Source organism: Octopus sinensis, unplaced genomic scaffold (genome assembly GCF_006345805.1).
Source record: "Octopus sinensis unplaced genomic scaffold, ASM634580v1 Contig13745, whole genome shotgun sequence".
Lineage (NCBI taxonomy): Eukaryota > Metazoa > Mollusca > Cephalopoda > Octopoda > Octopodidae > Octopus > Octopus sinensis.
The window spans coordinates 61,024-85,330 of NW_021833037.1; the positions used below are offsets into that span (position 1 = coordinate 61,024).

At 37.9% G+C, this 24,307-nt stretch overlaps 1 protein-coding gene across 1 annotated transcript; it reads right to left on the reverse strand.

Annotated features, from left to right (window-relative positions):
* Positions 1–1,202: 1,202 nt before the first annotated feature.
* On the reverse strand, positions 1,203–19,781 carry LOC118761468. The gene is made up of 6 exons (XM_036499363.1): positions 19,700–19,781; positions 18,205–18,240; positions 17,396–17,653; positions 3,816–4,046; positions 2,460–2,546; positions 1,203–1,477 (listed from the first exon to the last, which is right to left on the reverse strand). Exons 1-6 carry the CDS (start codon positions 19,728–19,730, stop codon positions 1,287–1,289), a joined length of 834 nt encoding a protein of 277 aa, XP_036355256.1. The 5' UTR covers positions 19,731–19,781; the 3' UTR covers positions 1,203–1,286.
* Positions 19,782–24,307: the final 4,526 nt, after the last annotated feature.

Consider the following 24,307-nt stretch of genomic DNA (forward strand, 5'->3'; position numbering starts at 1 on the left):
GAACTGCTGCAAGAAGATGTAACTGCCTGTAAGCACACGGCAGGCTATGAATGAATACTTTCTCAAGCTGTGGATGATCAAGTCTTATCTGAAAATTTCCGTGGTAGACAATAAACCGGACAATTCATGCCCAAATATAATGAATAAATGGTGTGATGAAAACCTGAATCTTGAAGACATCCTCCTTCGTTTTGCGACACAACAACGAAAAGAGAATCACTTTCGAGGAGTTCGTATTTTCATAATTTATAATAGATGAGGCTAACTTTTTATCTGTGACATTTCAATCTCATTCAGAAGTTGACTGTAAATAAATTTGATTTATTCAATTAAAATTTTAATTATTATTTATATAAAATCTTTGCCCGTAATTTTTTAACTAATACTGACTGTGCGATTGGGTCTCCACTGCCCCAGAACATTAATCCTCTGAAATTCAATCCCTGATACCATTTTCCCTACAGATATTAACACACAAATCTTCAAACTAAGCATTAACCGTATCGATCTCGCCAATCCATAAAGTCTTGCAAACGCCATGTCTAACGCCATCTCCCCTCTTCACCAAACTATAAACAAAGAATCCAATATTAATCTAAAACTTAACAAATGAAAACAAAAGGAACATTTTTACGACATTTATGGTCAATATTTCAATTTATGTTTTTCACTGCGAAAACTGTTTTAACCTTTCGATAACCTGAAAGAAATCGTGGGTCTACTGAGTTTACGATCAAATTTCTATTAGATTTCGTTTTCCGTATAATTGATTTCATATTTTGGTTTAACCTATACTTCGTTTAATTTGTACTTCATAAAAGTTTTCGAAGTTACTTTCCTCAATTTGTATTTTTCTTTTTTTAGTTTGAATAACAAATCCTTTCACTTTTGAAGGGAAATCAATTAAATGCAATTATCTTATCTCATATATTATTTAGATGATGAGTAAGAAGTGTTACGTTTTGAAATCAAATGTTGTCCCGGTTAACTTAGTGTTTCATTCTTTGAAGGTCGATAAAATAACACCCAATTGCTTCATTGGTACTCAGGTAAATCTTATAAATCGTCCAATGTGTGAAAGGTTTTCTAAGAGAAGACTAATTTAGAACGAAAAACGTTAGCAATAAAAATAAATTAACAAAAGAATTATCTGAATTAAATTGACTTTATTCGCGAAGAAATACACATTTTATCAGATAGAATTATTATTAGCAAACGTGATCCGTTGAAGTCTTGCTCACATTTCATGGAGAAGTAAATAATTTTGGGGTGAATTCCATTAAAGTTCAGATCAGTTTCTTTAGTAGACACTTAGTGTTAGTATATGAAAAGGCGGTACATGTAGAAGATACCATACATAAACGTGAACAATCCAAGACCGAGCGGGCATACATTTGAGCCTCGATTACAAGGTTGTGATATGGATTTGGTTTGAAGGAAAAAGTTGAATAAGCTGTCTGGCCATTAATTTCTTTTTCTGCAATAGAAAAAATGGAAAGAGGAAACACAAGAAATATAAGAGCATAAATGAAATTATTTCTCTTCATTGACAAGGTACAAGGGAAACGAATAGATAGGGTCTATTAATTCGATAGATCGATGTTATTAATGTTCCGTTTGGACATCTTTAAGTTAGTGTGAACAGGGAGTGAGTTCCTGAGTGTTGCATAATCTAGAAAGGAAGGATTGGGGATAATAATTGATGGGGGATCTGGCTGGTGAAATAGCATGTATGACAGAAGGAGAAGGGGTATATTGCTGGTTATCTCAGAGGTAGAGTCGTTCTCGTATTACCAGCGAGATGCATTAAGGTATTTCTGAGCAAGTTAGTAATGAAGCGTGTTGAGATGTTTAATGACAGAGATGTTTAATGACAGGATTAATATTAACCCATCTGCCAGATTTTAAATGTACTTGTGTGTTAGTTTTACTACATCTTTTTGCAAGACTATTATTACGGTGATGAACTTGCATACCAAGTGACCTGATCTGAGATCGTGTGCTAGAACGAAAACAATTGCAGTGTGGAAGGTGTTTATAAGCCATTTAAGAAACACACAAAATCCGTTAGATTCACTTCAACATTTAAATTTAATTAGTCAAAATATTTTCGTCGCTTTCCGACCGTGACCTCTTCACTGACAAAATCCCGTGCTGCAGTGTGTTTCTTAAATGGCTTATAAACACATTCCACGCTGCAATTGTATTAATTATTTATTTATTTATTATCTATTTAACTAAAAATTAAGACGCTAAGTAGAAATAATCATGAAATGAAGAAGAAGAAAGCGATATTTATAAATTTCTTTATTTTTTGCGTTGCGGAAGAAAGAGATATTTAAAATTTTCAGTTTTGTTCGGCGTGCACTGGAGACAGAAGATCGATGAATTAAAGATCAGGAACAAGACACAGAATCAAAGAACACTAAAAATAAACAACTAAATAAAAATGGTCTTACTATTAACGAAATAATAGGAGCCGAAAGCACATCCTACGGAGCTGATGTCCTTCAATGTATATGACTGACTGAAATTATTCCAAAGTTCTGAAATGGAAAAAGATGATGTAAGAACGCAGAAACTATGATCCACGGATTGTACCGTAATCTTTTCCGGAATACGGACTGTGATCGTAAGAAATACGTGATTTGTGAAAACTCGCGTAGCGCTGCATTAAAATATTTATAAAGTCCGTCTATGAAATATAATTAGTAATACGATGTGTGTGTGTGTGTGTGTGTGTGTGTGTGTGTGTGTGTGTGTGTGGTGTGTGTGTGTGTGTGTGTGTGTGTGTGTGTGTGTCCGTGTGTGTGTGTGTGTGTGTACAACATTTGCCGGCGTTATGGACACACCCTCACATAAGACGCAGCCCTATTTTACAAGGATATTTTACGGAAACAGCAAATGCTATACAGGATGTGAAACTCGTATTTCTGGATGTGATGCTTTGTGTTACCGCGACAGACCACAAATTGGAAAATAAGGGAAAAAAGACTAAAGAACCAAACACAAATGAATGACCAAGAATGGAACACAACAAGAAGGAGGTGCTGTTGTACAAGCGATGCCTCCGACATATCATCAGGTCTGATCATTGCAAATGGCTGCCAGGTGGATGAAAGTTTAACATTCCATTCAACTTTCTAGGAGCATTTTTCATTTAGATAAAGAAGAAATGTTCATAAAATGTAACCTAGTTCTTTAAATAATGTAATTTATATATCAGATGTTGGGGAACGAGGTAAGTGAGGTGATGACAGCGTATCGTAATCAATCTTTCGTAAGTTTGTGATAACAGACTGTGATAATTCGGCTTGTGTTCAACATTTTATTATTAGTAACACAATTTACTGTAATGATTTGGCTTGTTCTGATTATTCTTTTATGAGCAACAGTTTTTGCGCCAAGAGAACTTCCCAAGTACGCTCGTCCTGCTCCCTAGCCTACGGCGCTCGGCCTCCCTTCCGTAATGTGGCCACATTAGACGCATTTGATACATTTAAAAATAAGAAAAGCGCGTCCAATCTGCCGGCAAATACGGTACATACATACATGCATACATACATAATGTTCGTACGTATGCATGCATGTCTTTGAATGTATGTATGTATGTATGTATGTATATATGTATATATATATATATATATATATATATATATATATATATATATATATATATATATATATATATATATATATATATATATATAATACACACACACACACACATACAACAGCTAAAGGTGGTGCCTCAGTATAGTCTACGTAAACTGTGACTAAAAGTGCAATAAGATGTAAAGCAACTTTGCACTTACCTCTGCTTATTTCAGTGTAAAGTGCACCTGTGCCACACCACACAGAAGAATCATCATGATTTTTACTTGACAAAATGCATTGTCCGCTACTTATACCGTAGTCAAACGATTGACAATTTGGATTTGCTTCACATCTATAGAAACACGCCGTGTAACTATGACCAGACGTGGCACTAATATCATTGTTACCAGGGAGAAAAGCGTTGTCAACTACATCCATGGGACATTTTCCTGAAAGAAGAAAATGGATAAAGGAAGTTTTTCTTATTTTCGTTCTCGTAAGAATGGCGGGTGTGTACGCTTATAGTGGACCATTTTATTATTTTGGATTAATGAATAATAATAATAATAATAATAATAAATAGATGAAAAATATATATTAATAATAATATTAATACTAATAATAATAATAATAATAATAATAATATAATAATAATAATAATAATAATAATAATAATAATAATAATAAGATCCTTGAGAACTGTCACAACAAGCGCAGAAATCTCAGCACCGCATGGATTGACTATAAAAAGGCCTTCGACAGTATACCGCATCCATGGATCTTGAGATCGCTGGACATCTTCAAAATTTCCCCTGTGATTTCAAACTTCCTGAAGCACAATATGTCTTTGTGGAATACGAATCTCCACTTATACTACTCTAATGGAGTACTTGCCTCAGAAAATATAAACATCAACTGTGGAATTTTTCAAGGTGACTCACTTTCACCTTTAATATTCTGCATAGCCCTAATACCCCTTACAAGTGAATTAAACAGAACAGGGTATGGGTATAAAATTGCCAATAAAAAATTAAGCCATCTATTTTATATGGATGACTTAAAACTTTATGGTAAAGACAATAATGAACTTGAAGGCCTATTGCGCACCGTGAAAGCATTCAGCGATGACATCGGGATGGAGTTTGGACTTGAGAAGTGTGCCAAGGCCACTTTCCAGAAAGGGAAAGTGAAGACCACAAATTCAGTCGTGTTAGATGTTGACACAGTCATAAGAGAGCTTGAGCAAGAACAGACATACAAATATTTAGGGATAAATGAAGGCTCTGGTATTCAGCATGCAAGCATGAAAGAGAAAATCAGGAAGGAATGTTATAGGAGAGTTCGTGCAGTCCTGAATTCTGAACTAAATGCACGTAACAAGGTGTTAGCTATAAATTCCTTAGCAGTTCCAGTTGTTACTTATAGCTACAATGTGTTGAACTGGAATATGAGTGAAGTAAAGAATATAGATAGGAAAATACGCAAGCTGCTGAGTTGTAATAGGATGCACCATCCAAAGGCAGACGTAGATCGCCTTTACCTTCCCAGAGCCAAAGGAGGTCGAGGCCTGATCCAATTTGAACTAGCTTACAAAACAACCACAATTGGACTGGCCAAATATCTCGAAATATCGAATGACTGGATGCTAAAGCTCGTGGAAAATCACGAGAGACGAAAGAAGCTTCATTCTATCATAAAGGAAAACAAAACATTTGCTATTGATCTCGTGCAGGATACCCAAACTGAACAACCCGAGGGAAGTACGGCAACTATTGTTGCAAAGAAGGTGAAAATGATGGCAATGAAAAAAGCGCACGAGCAATTGGCTGATAGGTGGGAGGAGAAACCTCTGCACGGCAAATATGTGACCCGCAGCAAACAAGCTGATATTGACCAGAAGCAAACCCATCAGTGGCTACGGAGCTCAGGGCTAAAAGCAGAGAGCGAAGGTTTCATCCTGGCTGCTCAAGATCAAAGCCTATTAACCCGAACTACCAGGCCAATGTGATGAAAAATGGAGCAGACCCAAAATGCCGATTCTGCAACGACATGATTGAAACAGTGGACCACCTAATCTCTGGATGTAAAGTCTTAGCACCAGTGGAGTATAAATTAAGACATGACAGAGTTGGCCAATATCTCCACTGGCTAATAAGTCGGCATTACAATATCAAAACTGCCGACAAGTGGTATAATCACCACCCTGAGGCTGTAACTGAAGGAGAAAATGTAACCATTCTGTGGGACTTTCCAGTACATACAGACCGAACCATCAAGGCCAATAAACCAGATATTGTTGTGAAAGACCAAAACAATAAAGTTTGCTTATTGATCGACATGAGCATCCCCTGTGATCATAATATCTCAGCGAAAGAGTTTGACAAGCTCAGAAAATATAAGACTTACTCATTGAAATTGAGAAAATGTGGCATCTCAAGGCGGTTACAATACCAGTGATCGTAGGAGCACTAGGAATGATCAAGAAGGGAACCGAAAATTATATGAGAATGAACCCTGGCTTACCATCCCTGCAAGAAGTGCAAAAGATTGTCTTAACTGGTACATCACACGTATTGAGAAGAGCATTGTCGATGTGAGAACTGTTGCTGCTCATGTATTTTAATTTAACTTTAAAAAAAAATGAACGAACTACTGAGTTTGGTTTAATGGCCTATCAATATATACTATGAGTTTCTTTGCCCTAGGAGTCGGGAAGACACTCGGCAAGAAATAGAAGCAAGTTTGAAAGAAGAAAAAAAAAAGTAATAATAATAATAATAATAATAATAATAATAATAATAATAATAATAATAATAATAATAATAAGATAGGAAAATACGCAAGCTGCTGAGTTGTAATAGGATGCGCCACCCAAAGCAGACGTAGATCGCCTTTACCTTCCCAGAGACCAAGGAGGTCGAGGCCTGATCCAATTTGAACTAGCTTACAAAACAACCACAATTGGACTGGCCAAATATCTCGAAATATCGAATGACTGGATGCTAAAGCTCGTGGAAAATCACGAGAGACGAAAGAAGCTTCATTCTATCATAAAGGAAAACAAAAAATTTGCTATTGATCTCGTGCAGGATACCCAAGATGAACAACTCGAGGGAAGTACGGCAACTATTGTTGCAAAGAAGGTGAAAATGATGGCAGTGAAAAAGCGCACGAGCAATTGGCTGATAGGTGGGAGGAGAAACCTCTGCACGGCAAATATGTGACCCGCAGCAAACAAGCTGATGTTGACCAGAAGCAAACCATCAGTGGCTGCGGAGCTCAGGACTAAAAGCAGAGAGCGAAGGTTTCATCCTGGCTGCTCAAGATCAAAGCCTATTAACCCGGAACTACCAGGCCAATGTGATGAAAAATGGAGCAGACCCAAAATGCCGATTCTGCAACGACATGATTGAAACAGTGGACCACCTAATCTCTGGATGTAAAGTCTTAGCACCAGTGGAGTATAAATTAAGACATGACAGAGTTGGCCAATATCTCCACTGGCTAATAAGTCGGCATTACAATATCAAAACTGCCGACAAGTGGTATAATCACCACCCTGAGGCTGTAACTGAAGGAGAAAATGTAACCATTCTGTGGGACTTTCCAGTACATACAGACCGAACCATCAAGGCCAATAAACCAGATATTGTTGTGAAAGACCAAAACAATAAAGTTTGCTTATTGATCGACATGAGCATCCCCTGTGATCATAATATCTCAGCGAAAGAGTTTGACAAGCTCAGAAAATATAAAGACCTACCCATTGAAATTGAGAAGATGTGGCATCTCAAGGCGGTTACAATACCAGTGATCGTAGGAGCACTAGGAATGATCAAGAAGGGAACCGAAAATTATATGAGAATGATCCCTGGCTTACCATCCCTGAAAGAAGTGCAAAAGATTGTCTTAACTAGTACATCACACGTATTGAGAAGATGTGAGAACTGTTGCTGCTCATGTATTTTAATTTAACTTTAAAAAAAAAAAAATTTTTTTTAAATGAACGAACTACTGAGTTTGGTTTAATGGCCTACCAATGTATACTATGAGTTTCTTTGCCGTAGGAGTCGGGAAGACACTCGGCAAGAAATGGAAGCAAATTTGAAAGAAGGAAAAAAAAAAATAATAATAATAATAATAATAATAAGAGAGAACACCGGGGACGTTTAAGATGTAAGAAGGAAAATACAGAGCTCCGAAATGATGTATTTTGACTCGATATCATCTCCACGCAACACATGTAAACATGCGTAGAACATCAAGATCATCCCCGACCCTAAACACCATGTACAAAGGAACTACGAAGAAATTAAATGCCACCGATACTATTCAACCCAAGAATAACAATCGAGCGGTACGTACATTAAACTTACAACAAAAAATGTACGAAAAACTACACGTGCGAAATAATGTGACAACAGAAATAAACGGACCGGTACCCTACGAAAATGACGACCGTCAAAATAATGGGCCGGACGTTGTACCTCATGTCCCGCAAATAAAACCCAAAAGACGTAAATGGACACGTGAGGAATACATTTCTATCTTACACGCATACTTCACAGCAGTACTCTACCCAAAAAATGAAAATACAACAACACATACATATAAAATATGGAAGGAAAATAATAGAGATATAGACTTGGATACAGCAATGAACCCTAATAAATTAGCTAACGTACGAAGATACATTCTCAACACAAAAAAAATATCAGAAATAGAAATAGAACACCTAAAAGAAAACATACACCAGGAAAATGTAGATAGAAGCCACACAACAATGCCCAATAATATAAACACTGAAACTGTAAAACACGAAGACAAACGCAACATTCCCAGAAACACGATGCAAACAACGAAGGGGAGCCTAATGATTATGATAATATAAAAAATAAAATAATCAAAGAACTGAAAACCACAGAGCTCAAAATGGACCACCGACCATACCTCCCAAGAATCAAAATAAACAAAATAACAACACCTATTATAAACAGCATAAACCTAGCCGTCACTGAACTGATAGCCACTGAAACAAAAAAAAGTGATATCACTGAGCTAAATAACCTAATATACGCAGCAGCCACTGCAGCCACAAAAGAAGCTGGATACTCACCCAAACCCGCCCAAACAGGAGTACCACCACCCAAACAAACCCTGTGGATAAATAACATCCAAAGCAAAATAAAAAAAATTAGAAAAGACCTGTCGATTCTTAATGAAATCAGCAAACAATCAACGCTACTGAGCAACAAAAAGAGAACAAAAATACTCCGCAAATATAACATCACACAGAAAGATTTGCCTGAAATAAAAGAAAAGCTGAAGCAAGATATCCTTGCCAAAGCACAAAGGATCCGCCGGTACAAGAAACGCCAACGCTTCTTTGAAGAAAACAAAAAGTTCAACTCCAACCCCCAAAAGTTCTACCAAGAACTGGGCAAAAATAAAATAGAAGTCACTGCAGCACCAACGGCAGAAGAATTGGAAGAATTCTGGGGAGAAATATGGTCGGCGAACGAACCACCAAAAAAAAGGAGTATCAAAATAACAAACTCGGCATCTGAACAACTTTGGACCCCCATAACAACTGAAGAGGTCACCCAGGCACTGCAAAGACTAAGCAACTGGAAGGCACCTGGGCATGACAAGATCCCCAACTTCTGGTTGAAATATCTAACAGGAATGCACAAAAAGCTGGCTGAAAACTTTAACAACGTACTAGCAGAGCCAGAGACAATGCCTGAATGGCTCACGAAGGGGAAAACCATCTTAATTCCCAAATCAAATGAAACAGATAAACCAGAAAACTACAGACCAATAACCTGCCTCCCTACTATGTTCAAGGCATTTACTGCAGTGATATCACAAAGGCTGAACAAGCACCTGGACGAAAACAAACTGTTCCCAGAAGAGCAGAAAGGATGCCGCAAAGGCTCATATGGCTGTAAAGATCAACTAATGATTAATAAAGCCATAACTGAAGACAGCCACAGAAAGAAGAAAGGCCTCAGTATGGCCTGGATTGACTACAAAAAGGCGTTTGATAGCATCCCCCACACATGGATCCTCGAAACACTAGCCATTAACAAAGTAGCACCAACAATCATAAAATTCATAGAGCACTCTATGAATAAATGGCAAACAGTCCTACACCTCCAAACAAAAGAGGGACTCATGAAAACCAAAGACATCCCCATTAGAAGAGGAATATTCCAGGGAGACACGCTCTCTCCACTCCTTTTCTGCTTGGCACTGTCACCTCTATCTGATATGCTAAATAGAACTAGATGCGGATATAAATGTTACGGCAAAACGATCAGCCACCTTTTATATATGGATGACCTAAAACTATACGCTGCAAATGACAAACAGCTGGAAACACTATTAAAGACAGTTCATGGATTTACCAAAGAAATAAATATGAAATTTGGATTAGAAAAATGCGCCAAAGTAACCATGAAAAGAGGAAAACTAGTTAAGAGTAACAACATCACACTAGATAAAACCAATGAAATAAAAGAATTAGACCAAAGCCAAACTTACAAATACTTAGGAATCCATGAACTAGATAAGACACAACACACACAAATGAAAGAGAAAATTAAAAAAAGAATATTATAGACGAGTTAGATCAATACTAAACACAGAGCTCAATGCTAAAAACAAGATAATAGGTATCAACACTTTAGCTGTCCCGGTTATAAGTTACAGCTACAATATCCTTAACTGGACACGAAATGAACTGACCAAAATAGATAGGAAAACAAGAAAAATAATGACAGGATCTACGATGCATCACCCAAAATCTGACATAGAAAGACTATATATACAACGTATAGAAGGTGGTAGAGGCCTTATACAGCTGGAAAACTACTATAAAATAACCACCATAGGACTGCAAAAATATCTACTTCAGAAGGAAGGAAAACTGATCCAGATAGCGGCAAAACACGAGCAAAACAAAAAACTGTTCTCAGTATTTAAGGAAGCTGACAAATACAAACAAGAAATCATACCACCTAATAAACATGAAGAAGAAGAAGAAGATGAAGAAACAACAAAGCTATAAAACAAATGAAATCCAAACTAAAAATAGAACAGCAACGAGCCATGATAAAACGATGGCAAGAAAAGCCCCTTCATGGTAAATACTGGACTAAACTAAACGCAAAAGAAATAGACAAAGAAAAATCCCAGCAATGGTTGAGAAGCTCAGGACTCAAAGCAGAAACAGAGGGATTTTTAATTGCAGCACAAGACCAAAGCCTCCCCACCAGAAATTACCAAAAACATGTAATGAAAAGAAATATTACAAGTAACTGCAGAATATGTGGAGATGGACAAGAAACAATAAATCATATTATCTCTAGCTGCCCAGTCCTGGCTAAGAAGGAATATATTCACAGACATGACAGAGTTGGAACCTACATACATTGGAAGCTATGCCAACATTATGGAATAACAACAGAAAAAAGATGGTATAGGCACACACCAGAAAAGGTCACAGAAAACGAGAAAGCAACCATACTCTGGGATATGCCGATACACACAGATAGAGAAATTAAGGCCAACAGACCAGATATAGTTGTCAGAGATCATGAAGAAAAAAAATGCTTTCTAATTGATGTATCAATACCGGCTGATGACAACGTGTCTCTAAAAGAAATGGAGAAACTCTCAAAATACAAAGACCTGGAAATAGAGGTAACTAGAATGTGGAATCTGAAAACAGAAACAATTCCTATCATAGTAGGTGCATTAGGCATGATAAAAAAATATTCAGACAAATACATAACAAAAACACCAGGACTTACAATCACATATAACATACAGAAAATTGCACTACTAGGCACTGCACACATCCTACGCAGAACACTTTCCATACAATAACCATCAAAGCATCACAACAAATCACAGCACATACCCAAGGCACACAGAGCTGCGCTCGGTAGTGAAGTGAAAGCACGCTATAAAATAAAACTACTGAATAATAATAATAATAATAATAATAATAATAATAATATAATAATAATAATATAATAATGATAATAATAATAGCAAAATAGAAGCGTGCCATTGTTATCAAGTGAACGATAATTTGTACAGAATGGAGAAAAGAGGGTACTCTTGACGGACTAATAGGGTAATCTGAAACAGATCCGGGAGGTAGCCTTTAACTTTAGCCATTCAGCAGATATTCAAAAAATTAACTTGTCAATCTACTTCAATCTACTTAATTTTGGTTAATATATATAGAACTGAGGTAACTCCCCTTGAAGATATAGATTGACAAGTTTATTTTTTGAACCTGTGGAAAACACACGAGACGTCGAGATAGCGTTCATTTGATAACAATGGCATTCTTCTATTTTGGCTTCTATATCTTCTGAAGGAGTTACCTCAGTCCTATATATATTAACCAAAATAATTATAATGATAATAATAACAATCATAATTACTATTTCACTTATTGATCACTAGGGCCGACATATAGCAATTCAGTAGACGTGGAGAGGGGAGATATTACATAAAACAACGAGTACACAATTAAAACAGTAACAATAATATCAAACAAGAAGAATATAACATTGAAAGCTTCCCTGAGTTGGGCTCAGTTACCCCACCAATACTGAACCACTCGACACTTCGAGCGCATCCGGGAAGGGCACCCTTCTCCCTCTCAAATCCATCGCCTACAGGCGCATTATTAGAGTAAGTCCACTCACACTGGCCATTTTCGCTACATTCACCCACCTCTTAGCACATTTCCTTGGAGGCAGCACTCATCTCTCTACCCTAATCTTTCTTTCCAAGTGAAATTTGAAAAAGTTGACATGGGATTGGTCGAAGAGAAAAGTGTCTGTCTTCAGTTTTATCAACCTGGTCCACCATACAACTCCTTTCGCTACTACGATCAGACAGAGGAAATTTGCCTACCCTCCAGGACCAACGGAAGGCGGCAGACCGATCTTCACTGTGGATTCAGCCAATAGCCGTATCCGTTCTACACGTGTTTAATCTAAATCAAAAATAATTTAAATAAAATTATCCTCTCAACGTAAGTGAGACACATTACAATTATTCAAGCTGCTCAACATAACTCCGCAAGTCAGTAGTGCACGGACACTGGTCGATTCCTCGCTCTGCGCACATCTCGGTCAGGTCTGTCTGACAGCGCTTCCGCGCCTGTATAGTTTATCTCGAACCTGCAGTGCCCCCTGATAGCACTGGCAAGCAAGGATTTCTACTAGTTATCCATCGGTCCCAGCTCGAAAGTCCTCCTGAACAGACTGCTCAGTTGGACATCATCGATGTCTAGTGCCTCTCCAAGGGCGTCATCGCTCTTTCCCTCCATTAAGTTGCTATAGAAATCGAGAGTGGACGTTCCACACTTGAAGAGGGGGCGCTCCAGTTTGGCGAGGTATGAACGGAGGTAAGACATGGGCGAGATGTATGGATTCGCCACCTCCCCTCGACCTTTCAGTGATAGCTTCCTCGTAGCCCACTTCTGGGTGAGACTGGCTACCCTACTCGTCACCTCGTCCAAACTCTTATCCACCTGGAGGTCTGGTCCGAACCAAATCCAAACTTTACTGGTCCGTCCGTCTGGTGCCCAGCGACGCTGTTGGACGGCGTGGACTTGCCTCTCCAAGTGCCGAGTTGCAAGCCACCGACTTTCCCGGTTTAAGTTTTGCCCCTGTCAGCTTTTGATATTCCTCCAATGATGTGCCGACCACTTCGATTTCTGAGGCGTCCGACACCATCACGGTGATGTCATCCGCATAAGCCGACACATCCCTTCTGCGTCCCGGTTCGAGCGGGATTCTCTGCAGCAGCTCCAGTTTCCGCGGTAAAGGCTCAATAGTCAATACGTACAGAATGAAGAAGAGAGGATACCCTTGAGGGACTAATAGGGAGATCTGAAACAGATCTGAGAAGTGGCCTTTAACTTTGACCATTCAGTTGATGCTGCTGTGAATTGCAGCGATCCAGCCTCTGAAGACGAGGCCGAAGTCATCCGCTTTGAGAATAGCCTCCAGATATCGATGGCTGACCCTATCGAATGCTTCCGATTGATCTAAATTGATCAGCGCCCCCACCGAAGCCAGGTTTACACACTACCCTTCCAATGATGTATCGCATGAGGTGGAGGCTGTTATTTATGGACCTGGTCGGGATTGCGCATGTTTGCGCCTCCTCAACCAAATCCTCGATGACAAGCGCTAACCTCTTGGACTAAATCCTAAACTCTGTGTTAAGCAGAGTTATGGGCCTGAAGTTATTTAATGTGACCCTCTTGATTTCATCTGTCTTTATCAACGTCACTATGCGTCGGTTCACAGAACTCGGAATACGCCTGTTCTGCTGCCAGTTGCAGTAGAGCGCTTCGAAGAGATCGGAGAACAAGTCAAGCATATCTACATAAAGCTCATAGGGCAGACCATCTAAACCAGGTGCCTTGCGACTTCTCCGGCCGACAAGGGCATCCTGAATTTCGGCTGAAGTTATCTGCAACCATGGCACACAGCGTCGACCGTCGAGAGACGTGGCAAGCCGTCGTAGAACAGCTTTGATCCCCTCGTTTGTTAGAGAACGTGCCTTGGCTCTAACAATGCAACCTTCATATTTTGCATTGAAGAACTGGTCTAATACCAGTCTCGCTGCTAGCACTTCGGTTGCAATGCCACTACAAATAGCCTCGACTAGTTTTGCTACTAACTCCTCCTTCTTTCTATTTTTTTTCAAACGCTACTTCTTTGCTAAACCTTAGCGATATTACTCTAATCTTTCTTTTGAGAGCCACTCACCAACAGCTGTTGACGACTCCCTCCCCGGTCAACTTCTGCTTAATTAAATTGTTGACCTGGTCCCTGTAAGCCTTGAGTATCGGAAATGATATTTTCAACTTCCAGTATCCGGGTCCTAACCTACGCATCTTATCTAGTTCGACCGTACATATTACAAACTTATGATCTGAATAGGCGACCGTTTAAAAAGTGGACATCCCACACTATTACTATCTATCTTCCCACTGAAATTCCTATCTATATACGATCTAGATGACCCTAGGCGGTTGGTCCAGGTCCACTCTGGCGCATTAGCGAAATCTCGTCGGTACCTGTTAGATAGTTGGAACTGGTTGATCAGGAACTTGAGGCTTTTGCACCTGCCTCTTCTATCAGCTACACCCACACAATCCCAGCGTTGGTTTAAGATTCCGTGCCAGTCCCCACTAATAGTAGAGGACGAGACGTACATAGAAAGGCTTCCAGACGCCTAAACAAATCCAGCCGTTTGGCTCCAGTAGGGGCGTAGACGGCCAGCAGTCTAAAGACACCACCTTCACTATTGCTCACGTCGTGCTTGAAAAATAGGTCAAGAACCAATCTCGCCACCTTTCCTAAATGCTGCTTATCGCTTCCTAACTGGGTCTCCACCTACTCTAGATTTGTTTATCACTAATGCTCTACTAGCATCTCTATTGTAGGAGCACTTTTTAGAGTCATCCATCATCAGTTGTTGACGATTGCAGCCGTCAATTTCGGGTGGACTAACTTACTAACACGTCTCTGAAAGCTTGGCGCACCGTGAAAGATGCGTTCGGCTTCTAGTGTTCAAGCACAGCCAATGGAGCTTATCTACATCCACCGTACAGATCGCAAATTTGTGTTCTGTGTAGCCGACTACTTTAAATTGTGGACAGCATATGCAATTCCTATCTTCTACAATACAGAAAACTCCATCTAGAATCGACCAGGATGACCTGATGCCCATGTCTACATTGGTGCATTCAGGTAATCCAGTTGAAACTTGTCAGTCATATTGAAACGACTGGGCAGGTTTAAGAGGCTTTTTGCATCTTCTCCTATCAGCCTCACACAGTTTAGACGTGTAATGAAGATTTTCCGAGGAACACCTCCCGAAGCTCGAAGAAATTTGGCCGCCCTTCTCCCATTGGAAAAACATTGATTGCCACAGACCTGAAACGACCACTTTTCGCTACCACCAACGGCCAAAACAACCAACTTGCTGACCAAGCCTGGGAAGATTGGCTTCATCTCAAGTTTCAGTCCTTTCCGAAACAGCACTGCCATTCCGCGTCCCATTACAGGTCAATGGAAAGGGGAATGAAGCGGAGATCTCAAATTCATCAAAAATAGGCGCGAAATTTGTTTTTACGCAATGGCTACCACCGGTGCTCCAGCATGGCCGCAGTCAAATGACTGAAACAAGTAAAAGAGTAAAAGAGTATATGTTCACGAAAGAGTATTTTCGAAGACTATGAAAGTTTATCCTTGCAGGGATAAACTCAAAAACGGATAATTTTCTTTTCTTATTTCGATTGAAAGGTATATGGGTTTCGAACCAAACTGATGCGATAGACTGAGATGCTGCAATATATGGAGCGACAGAACACAAGAGTTGTATCAGGAAATATTGATGGTTGTTAACATACAGAATGGGACGACGTGGCGATTACACAATACCAAACATTTTGCAAGTGAACCTAATTCAATGAAACTTCAATATTCACACACACGCACAAGAATATTTGACTGCAAAATAAATGAATACACTTTCGAAATATTAAGTAAGATTTATGCGGAGAATATCACTGCTGAACAGAGCGGTTCTAAAGATATGTTTAACAGATCCCGACCCAAAAACTGACAACAGCACACACACACACACACACACACACACACACACACACACATTCTCTCTCTCTCTTTCTCTTTCTCCTTGTCATTCTCTCTCTTTCGTCTCCTCTCTCTCTCACTCTCACTCTCTCTCTTCTCTCTCTGTCTCTCTCTCTCTCTCTGTCTCTGTCTCTCTGTCTCTCTCTGTCTCTGTCTCTCTCTCTCTCTCTCTCTCTCTCTCTCTCTCTCTCGCTTTCTCTCATTGAATCTGACTTGTACACGCATACATGAAGACATTCTGTTTACTTTGGAGTTAGCAATGGAGGCAACGAACCCAGCTTACAAACGAAAAATATTGTATATGAAGCGTTGGATTAGCAAAGTGTACGGCGTAGAACTACAAAATAATAAATACAACGTGATTGATTTTCATCTGAAAAACATAAAGCAAGCGAGAGAAAAGAGATGGAAGGAAGAAAGAAAGAAAGAAAGATAGAAAGAAAGAAAGAAAGAAGAAAGAAAGAAAAAAGAAAGGTGATCAGAATTGTGAACAATTTTGATTTGATCCAGGTTGAGGATTTTCATTCGTTTATGGATGAGTTACCCAATTTGGTTCCAAATTTCTTCATTTTATACGTGAAAAAAATTAAATCTGTGTTTCACACATTCAGTTAATCTTCTGTAATTATTTTACGCAATTTAAGTAAAACTCGTATCATATCCTCATATAGTGTAAGATATCTGTTCGTCTCCCTCACAGACTAATGTCATCTACACACAATTTAGATATTACACCCCAGACATGCATTATTTTCATCATCAAAGATATTGAGAATATTCACTGACAGTCACGTGACAAAAACCTAAACACACAACCTTTTGACAAAACGTTGCCTTTTCTCTTTTCTCCTTGGTAATCTTGTGTCTCAATCCCAAATCTATGCTAAGCGCATCAATCAAACCTTTATTAGAACTTTCACTCTCTGAAACGAAAACTCTACAAACAATTTTTTATCCACAGACACCATTCGACGACATTGACCAGAGAAATCGTAGAGACTTTTCAAATGCCGACAGTATTGTCTCTCTTTCGATTGAAACATAGAATACAAGTCAAGGAATGAAATAAACCCAGAAGATTCAAATTTGTTTACCGTCTCTATACTTGGTCGGCACAGTTCTTCTCAACTGATAAAAATAGGCATTATTTTCCCCTGTTAGAATTTTCTCTGTTGAGTCATTTTCGTATAAAATACATCTTGGACTTATCGTTCTGCTCACGAAGGATTTACATGCAGAAGTTTCAAAACACCTCTTCGAACAGTCGAAGGCATCCACATCAAGTGTCATCAATGTTTTAGCATCTTTCAGATCACAGTGTTGTACTTTTATAAAATACGTCAGATATTCAACTGTAACAAAAACCAGGCAAATTAAACAACCCAAATAGGAAGACGTAAATAAAATATTGTGAAAATATATAATATAAAGAAAGAGAATATTAAATGTTTGACGATCAACATTGGTATGTTTACTAGGAAGAAGTGATAAAGTTGTTACTACCATAGTGTAGGTACAAAGCATCTTGGAATATATTATCTGTTTAATAAATATGAGTTTTTAAAGTTGTTTAATTCTCATATTTAAATGATTCGTATGTTATGTTCTATAATGTTCAACGGTTGTGCATTGTAAAGTTTGCCCCAGTATCAGCACTTTGTCAAATTTAACAAAATGCTTAGAAACTGACGAAACACTGACGAAATGGAAATTATGTTCAGAATTGAATTCGTCATTATTCGGCGGTTTTATCTTGAACTTAGAATTTTAAATTTTCTTTTCAACTAATTTACTATGAGAAGGAAAATATTTTCCTATACTGAACTTATAAATTACAATTTTGCGCTGTGATTTTTATAATGTTTATAGATAAAGGTCTATATATTGATATAAATCTACTCACGTCCATTTCCAAATGTCAATGAGATGTAGAAGAGAACTGCAACGAAAATTTATTTTGTAAAATATTTTATTCCATGTCCACGTTTAACATTAATTTACAAACATTAAAGACGAAAAGATTAAGAAAGAGAAGTGTTATATGCATAATTCGATAATAAATACGACGATGACCACCACCACATCACCATAAAAATATAATGCGAGAGTTGACCACATTCTTTCTGCTGATCCATTCCTTGTCAAACCCAATTATGTTCTTAGAAAGGAATCTATGTCCACTGGATCATGTACCATCATTTGGAGACAAGAACGGTTAGGAAGGGATAAAACATCAAAGACGATACATAATAACCACCTGACCACAATCGGGGAAATGACAGACAAAGATATCAAAAAGAAATCGTACAAGGATAAATTTATCAAAGAATGAAACAATATTTGTACTCAGATTGATATCGCAATTACTTTTTGCAAAAAAATTTCCTGGTGAGAGATGTGGAAACTGTCAATATTCACGATCCATGAATTTAAAATGAACAAGAATCAGGTATGAATTTGAAAACGATATGACTGAAGTACAAGATAAAAGCCATATCAACGATATTCTCAGTTCAAAAGATGATCCAGTTAAACCCGGCCCACATGGTACGCAAGACACTTTCAATTTAGCCGTACATCTCAAATAGTTCCCTATATAATCACCGACCAATAAAATATTTACATTTTACACACACACATACTGTAAAGAATCACAGCGAAACCATGTAACACAACACATTCTCCAGACATTAACTGATCCAATAAAAAAGACAGCATATATTAATCTATATTCAAGAAAATAAAATCTGAGTAAAAACCTCCTAAATGAAATGCATCGAAAGATATATTTACTCATGCATAAATAAGGTTACCGTCTAATGATACTGACTTGTGATTCAGTTTTTCGAGGTTGCACCATGGTTATACCGATTAAATGTGGGATAAATATAATAATAAGAAGGATGAAATTCAAGGATGGAATTTATAAATAGTTAATACACCGCTACGCGCGTTTCCACAAATCACACGATTTAAACATCGGACTCCGTATCCTTGAGATTGGTACAGTATAGTCCGTATTATCCATGGGCATCCGATTGATCATCATCATTCATTCATTTAATCAGGCGATACTACATTAGTGGATGAATTCCAGAGGAACTCTGACTAAATTGGCCTTTATACTGGCAAGACAGGATGAACATACTAGAATTATTGTTGTTATTGTTGTTATTATTATTATTGAGTGAGAGGGCAGTGCACGCAATCAAAGTGACACTGGAGTAAAATATACAAAGCCCAATATACTCATGATCATAACTACCCGTCTGATAAAGGTACACCAGACACATGCATCACAGCCGTATGTGTGTTCTTGCGTGGTCTCACTCGTGATGGTTAATTCTTAAACAACTTAAAACATAATATATTAAATATATAATAAAATGTTTACATACAAATAACCTGAAGACACTTCCTCAGCAACATCCTCTCTGTTTTCTGGGTAGAAATGGCTATCAAGAACGAAATGTTACTAGTTTAAATCTACTTTCTTTATAAAGGAAAATCATTGTATGAACTTTTCATCGATTTATCAATATCAGATGCCCTGAATTATTTACATTAATTATGAATATGATCTGCGTTTAAATGTATTAACATATTGACGTACAACTCACTTATGATGGTAAAATCATTAAATGATACACACATACACACAGACACACACACACGCATATATATATATATACCTACATACATATATATACATATGTATGTATGTATGTATGTATGTATGTATGTATGTAAGTATGTATGTATGTATGTATGTATGCATGTATGTATGTAAGTATGTAAGTATGTATGTATGTATGTATGTATGTATGTAAGTATGTATGTAAGTATGTAAGTATGCATATCACAGTATCAGTCAGACTATTAGTTGTTATACATCACTGGTCACAATACGCTCCGCATTGTTGTAGCTTTTGAATGATGCCATCGCACTGGCTAAGTGAGATGGCCAACATTCCCTTTGATCGGAAGGTTGTTGCGTCACAGGGTTATTCATTTACAGTGGAGGTGCAATGACCCAGTGGTTAAGGCAGTGGACTCGCGGCAGTAAGATCGCGGTTTCGATTCCCAGACCGGGCGTTGTAAGTGTTTATTGAACGAAAACACCTAAAGCTCCACGATGCTCCGGCAGAGGGTGGTAGCAGACCCTGCTGTACTCTTTCACTACAACTTTCTCTCACTCTTTCTCCCTGCTTCTGGTGTACCTGTATTTTAAAGGGTCAGCCATCCTGAATGCAAACACTCTAACCACTATGTCATGCGCCTCCAAGCACAAATACACTCACACACGCACACACACACATATACAAACACACATACACACACAAACACAAGCACATACGCATATATATATATATATATATATATATATATATATATATATATTATATATATATATATATATATATATATATATTATATATATATATAATTATATATATATATATATATTATATATATATATATATATATATATATATATATATATATATATATATTATATATATATATATAATATATATATATATATATATACAAAATGGTACAAGAACGCAAAACATCCAGACAGTTAGGTGATACAAGAAAGGGACAACAAAACATCCAGATAGACAATACAAAGAAAACAAGTCGGATCATTAGGAGTTTTCTTTCCTCAGTCGAGTTCCAGATTATCTTTGCAATTTCGGCTGGTTATACTCGAGATTGCTCTAATCTGGTCAGCCCCAAGGGAAAACTAAGCTATGAGCATTAGAGTCCTTGGAAGAAAGCAGCGAATGTATACGAAAACAAAGACGGAAAAAAACGGAGAAGGCTACACAAATACAAACAAACAGGACATAACAACAGGTGTCTTTCGACTAAGGACGAATTAAATTAAGCTGGCGTGTGTGGAAGTAAAGCCTTACGGCAGGGATACAAGATTTCACAGACACAGGGAAGATTATATATGTTGCACGGACAGCAGCCGAACCAAGAAAGAAAGGTCAGGCTTGGCCGAACACCGGTCACGTGGGGAGAGAAGAGAAAGATGTAGAGGCAGAGGGACAGAAGAAATAAGGAGGTGCGAGAAAAAATGCCAGGGACTCAGTGAAGTGAAAAAAGGAGGGAAATGAGCATGAAGAGAAGGCAATGAAATACGAGAGAGGGGGAGCGAAGGAACGAAAAGTGGAGTTAACGAAGCAAGCGTGAAAGGGCTGATAGAAAAAAGAAAGAATAAAAGTGTAAAAGTCGTACATTTAGATAAATATATGCTTACATATAAGAGACCAAAGTGTACGTACGCCGCTATATATATATATATATATATATATATATATATATATATATATATATATAATATATATATATATATATATATATATATATATATAATATACATACATATATATACATATATATACATATATATATACATATATATACAAGTACGTATATTTCTATGTATCTATGTATAATTTGTGCTCCATACACATGTCAAAATACCGACTGTTTTATCAAAATAATGGGACAAACCAATGATACGAGAGTAACTTGAAAAGTTCATAGGCTGACCAAGATACTTTCATGGAATGTGACCAATCCTTGAGCTCCATGCACTTCTTTCATTGGTGTTGCACTACTTGGATCCCACGGGAGGAAGAAGCTTTCATCCTGTTGATAAAAAAAATACATTGACAGCAGATATGGCGTCATCGTCACAGCGATACCGGCACCGATGAGCAGAAACCTTCGTCATGCCTGTCTCATTGTGCAGAATATTTGCAACTCTCCCACGGGATATGCTAACAGCATTGGATATTTGATTTATAATCAATCGCCTGTCATGTACCAGCATGTGGTGAACACAACCAATGTTTTCCTCGGTGGTCACAGCTGCAGGTCGTCCAGACCTTGGGCTATCTTCAAGATTCTCTCTTACCCTCCTAAATTCAGCTGTCCATTTTTACACCGAGAATAAGGCTGTAACGTCAACCCTTTCTCTGTACCTCTTCTGTCCATGTCACTAGTTTTGTGGAGATTTCCAGTTGTTATTAGAATTTCGGGGGTTTTAACGCCTATGGAGTGGATGTCTTGCACAGACCAATCGAGTATTCCCAATGTTGCAATCAACATTGGCACTGCAAATGCATTGTGGGATATTGTCTTGTATTTTTCTTAGTCTGCTGTAATATTCTTGTGTCACTCTATCTTTATTCACAGAACCTTGTTATAATATGTTTTCATCAATGCCAAGATACTTGTAGCATTCTTTGTGTGGGTACAGGGGAGATGGTGAGACCCACTGATACACAAGTTTTGTGTCGGGTTGGGGCTGATTTTTCCCCGTTCAGCAATTGAGTAAGAGCATTCCTTCTGGTCAAATTCTTTTCTTGTCTGCTGAGAATGATAATTCCTGTTAGTTTTTGGAATTGCTAACATTTTAGCATAAATATTGAGGTCGTTCTCAAAGAAATTATGGATTACATTAACATCTCTTGCAGTTTCAAACCCTAGAATGTAGCCTTTTGCTTTTAGTAGCAGGAATGATAATGGATTTAACGCCAAAATGAACAGAAGTACAGAGTCTCCCCTTGGAATATCCCCTTTGAAATATTTATGGCATTGGAGACGATCGTTCCTTCCTGTCTCTCCCTCCCTCTCTCCCTCTCTCTGTTTTAAGTATGAGGACTGTGACCCTCTCAAGGTAGCAGATACTCTTGTCAAATGTAAACACATCAGCAGCCATGGGTGGGGAATAGAGTCAAATGCCTTCCTATAATCAAGCTAGACTGTTGTAAGGCTTTTTTTTTTTTACCTCAGATAGTTACAGCTTTGCTTATCAGAAGTCGTTCAGCACATTCTCACACTTCTTCCACCAGCCAGATCATCAGCTAATATGTTGTTGGACTCGAGTCAGTGATCCTGGAGGAATTAAAGGCGGTAGCTTGTGTACAATTTGTACATAACATTTAAGCAAGCAATTTTCATGCAATTTGGTGGTTTCATTCTTGGTTACTATGGTAAGCCAATATGGTTTGTCAATCTGACAATATACTTATTAGTGGCTTCCTGTAAAATGTCATCCTCTCGTGCCAGTTTCCAACTATTAAGTCCCCGTCAGGCGCCTTATCATAATGTGGTTTGCCTACAGCTATGGTGAAAATTTCCTGATCAATTGCATAAGTTTCACTGTTGATTCTGGTACAGTATTCCCTCTTTACTGCATTTAGTCATGATGCTTTGAGGTTGAGATTCCTCTTTTCGTTCCAGATTTGAGAGAGGGCTTTCTTAACGGTAATATTTCCGTTCCTCATCTCTCAACATGTATGTATGCATGCATGTATTTATGTATGTACGTATACTTTACATTAAGTTTGAATGAAACAAAGGTCATTGCGAAAACTGAACTGCTCTGAGACGTTCTACACCGCGTATTTGACAATATTATTTATGAGACATTGTTAGGATATTGAATATCTTCTGAATTTAACATTGAATCACTTTCTGTAGTTTATGTCTTCGGTGCTGAACTTTATGTCCAACGTGTCGATGCTCCTCTCAACAATCCTCTCTCACCCGTCCCAATTCCACCGTCAGGCATGTCAACTACCAGTCCAATCACACAGCCTGTATTAGTAGACACAACAAGTCCGCTCTTCTATTTGGCGCCGCAGCATCATCAGTAGCTAAACCAACAGCCGTAAATCTGCCATCATTTGTTGTCAAAAGATATCTGAGGCGACAATATTACGACCTCTGGGCCTTATAGTAATAATAACAATATAATTACAGTAATAATAGTGAAACTATAGTAGTGAACAAGTAAATAATAAGATAGAGATTATAGTAGTAATAGTGAAATTATAATAGTGAACAAGTGAATGATTACCCAAGTTGATAATTACCCGAAATGATTAACAAGTGTCGTTGTGAAACAGTCGAGTCGTCGGCGACTAAACCGGTAACCTCACTAAGATTACTTGGTGGACTTTTGACATCCTGCGAGAGTA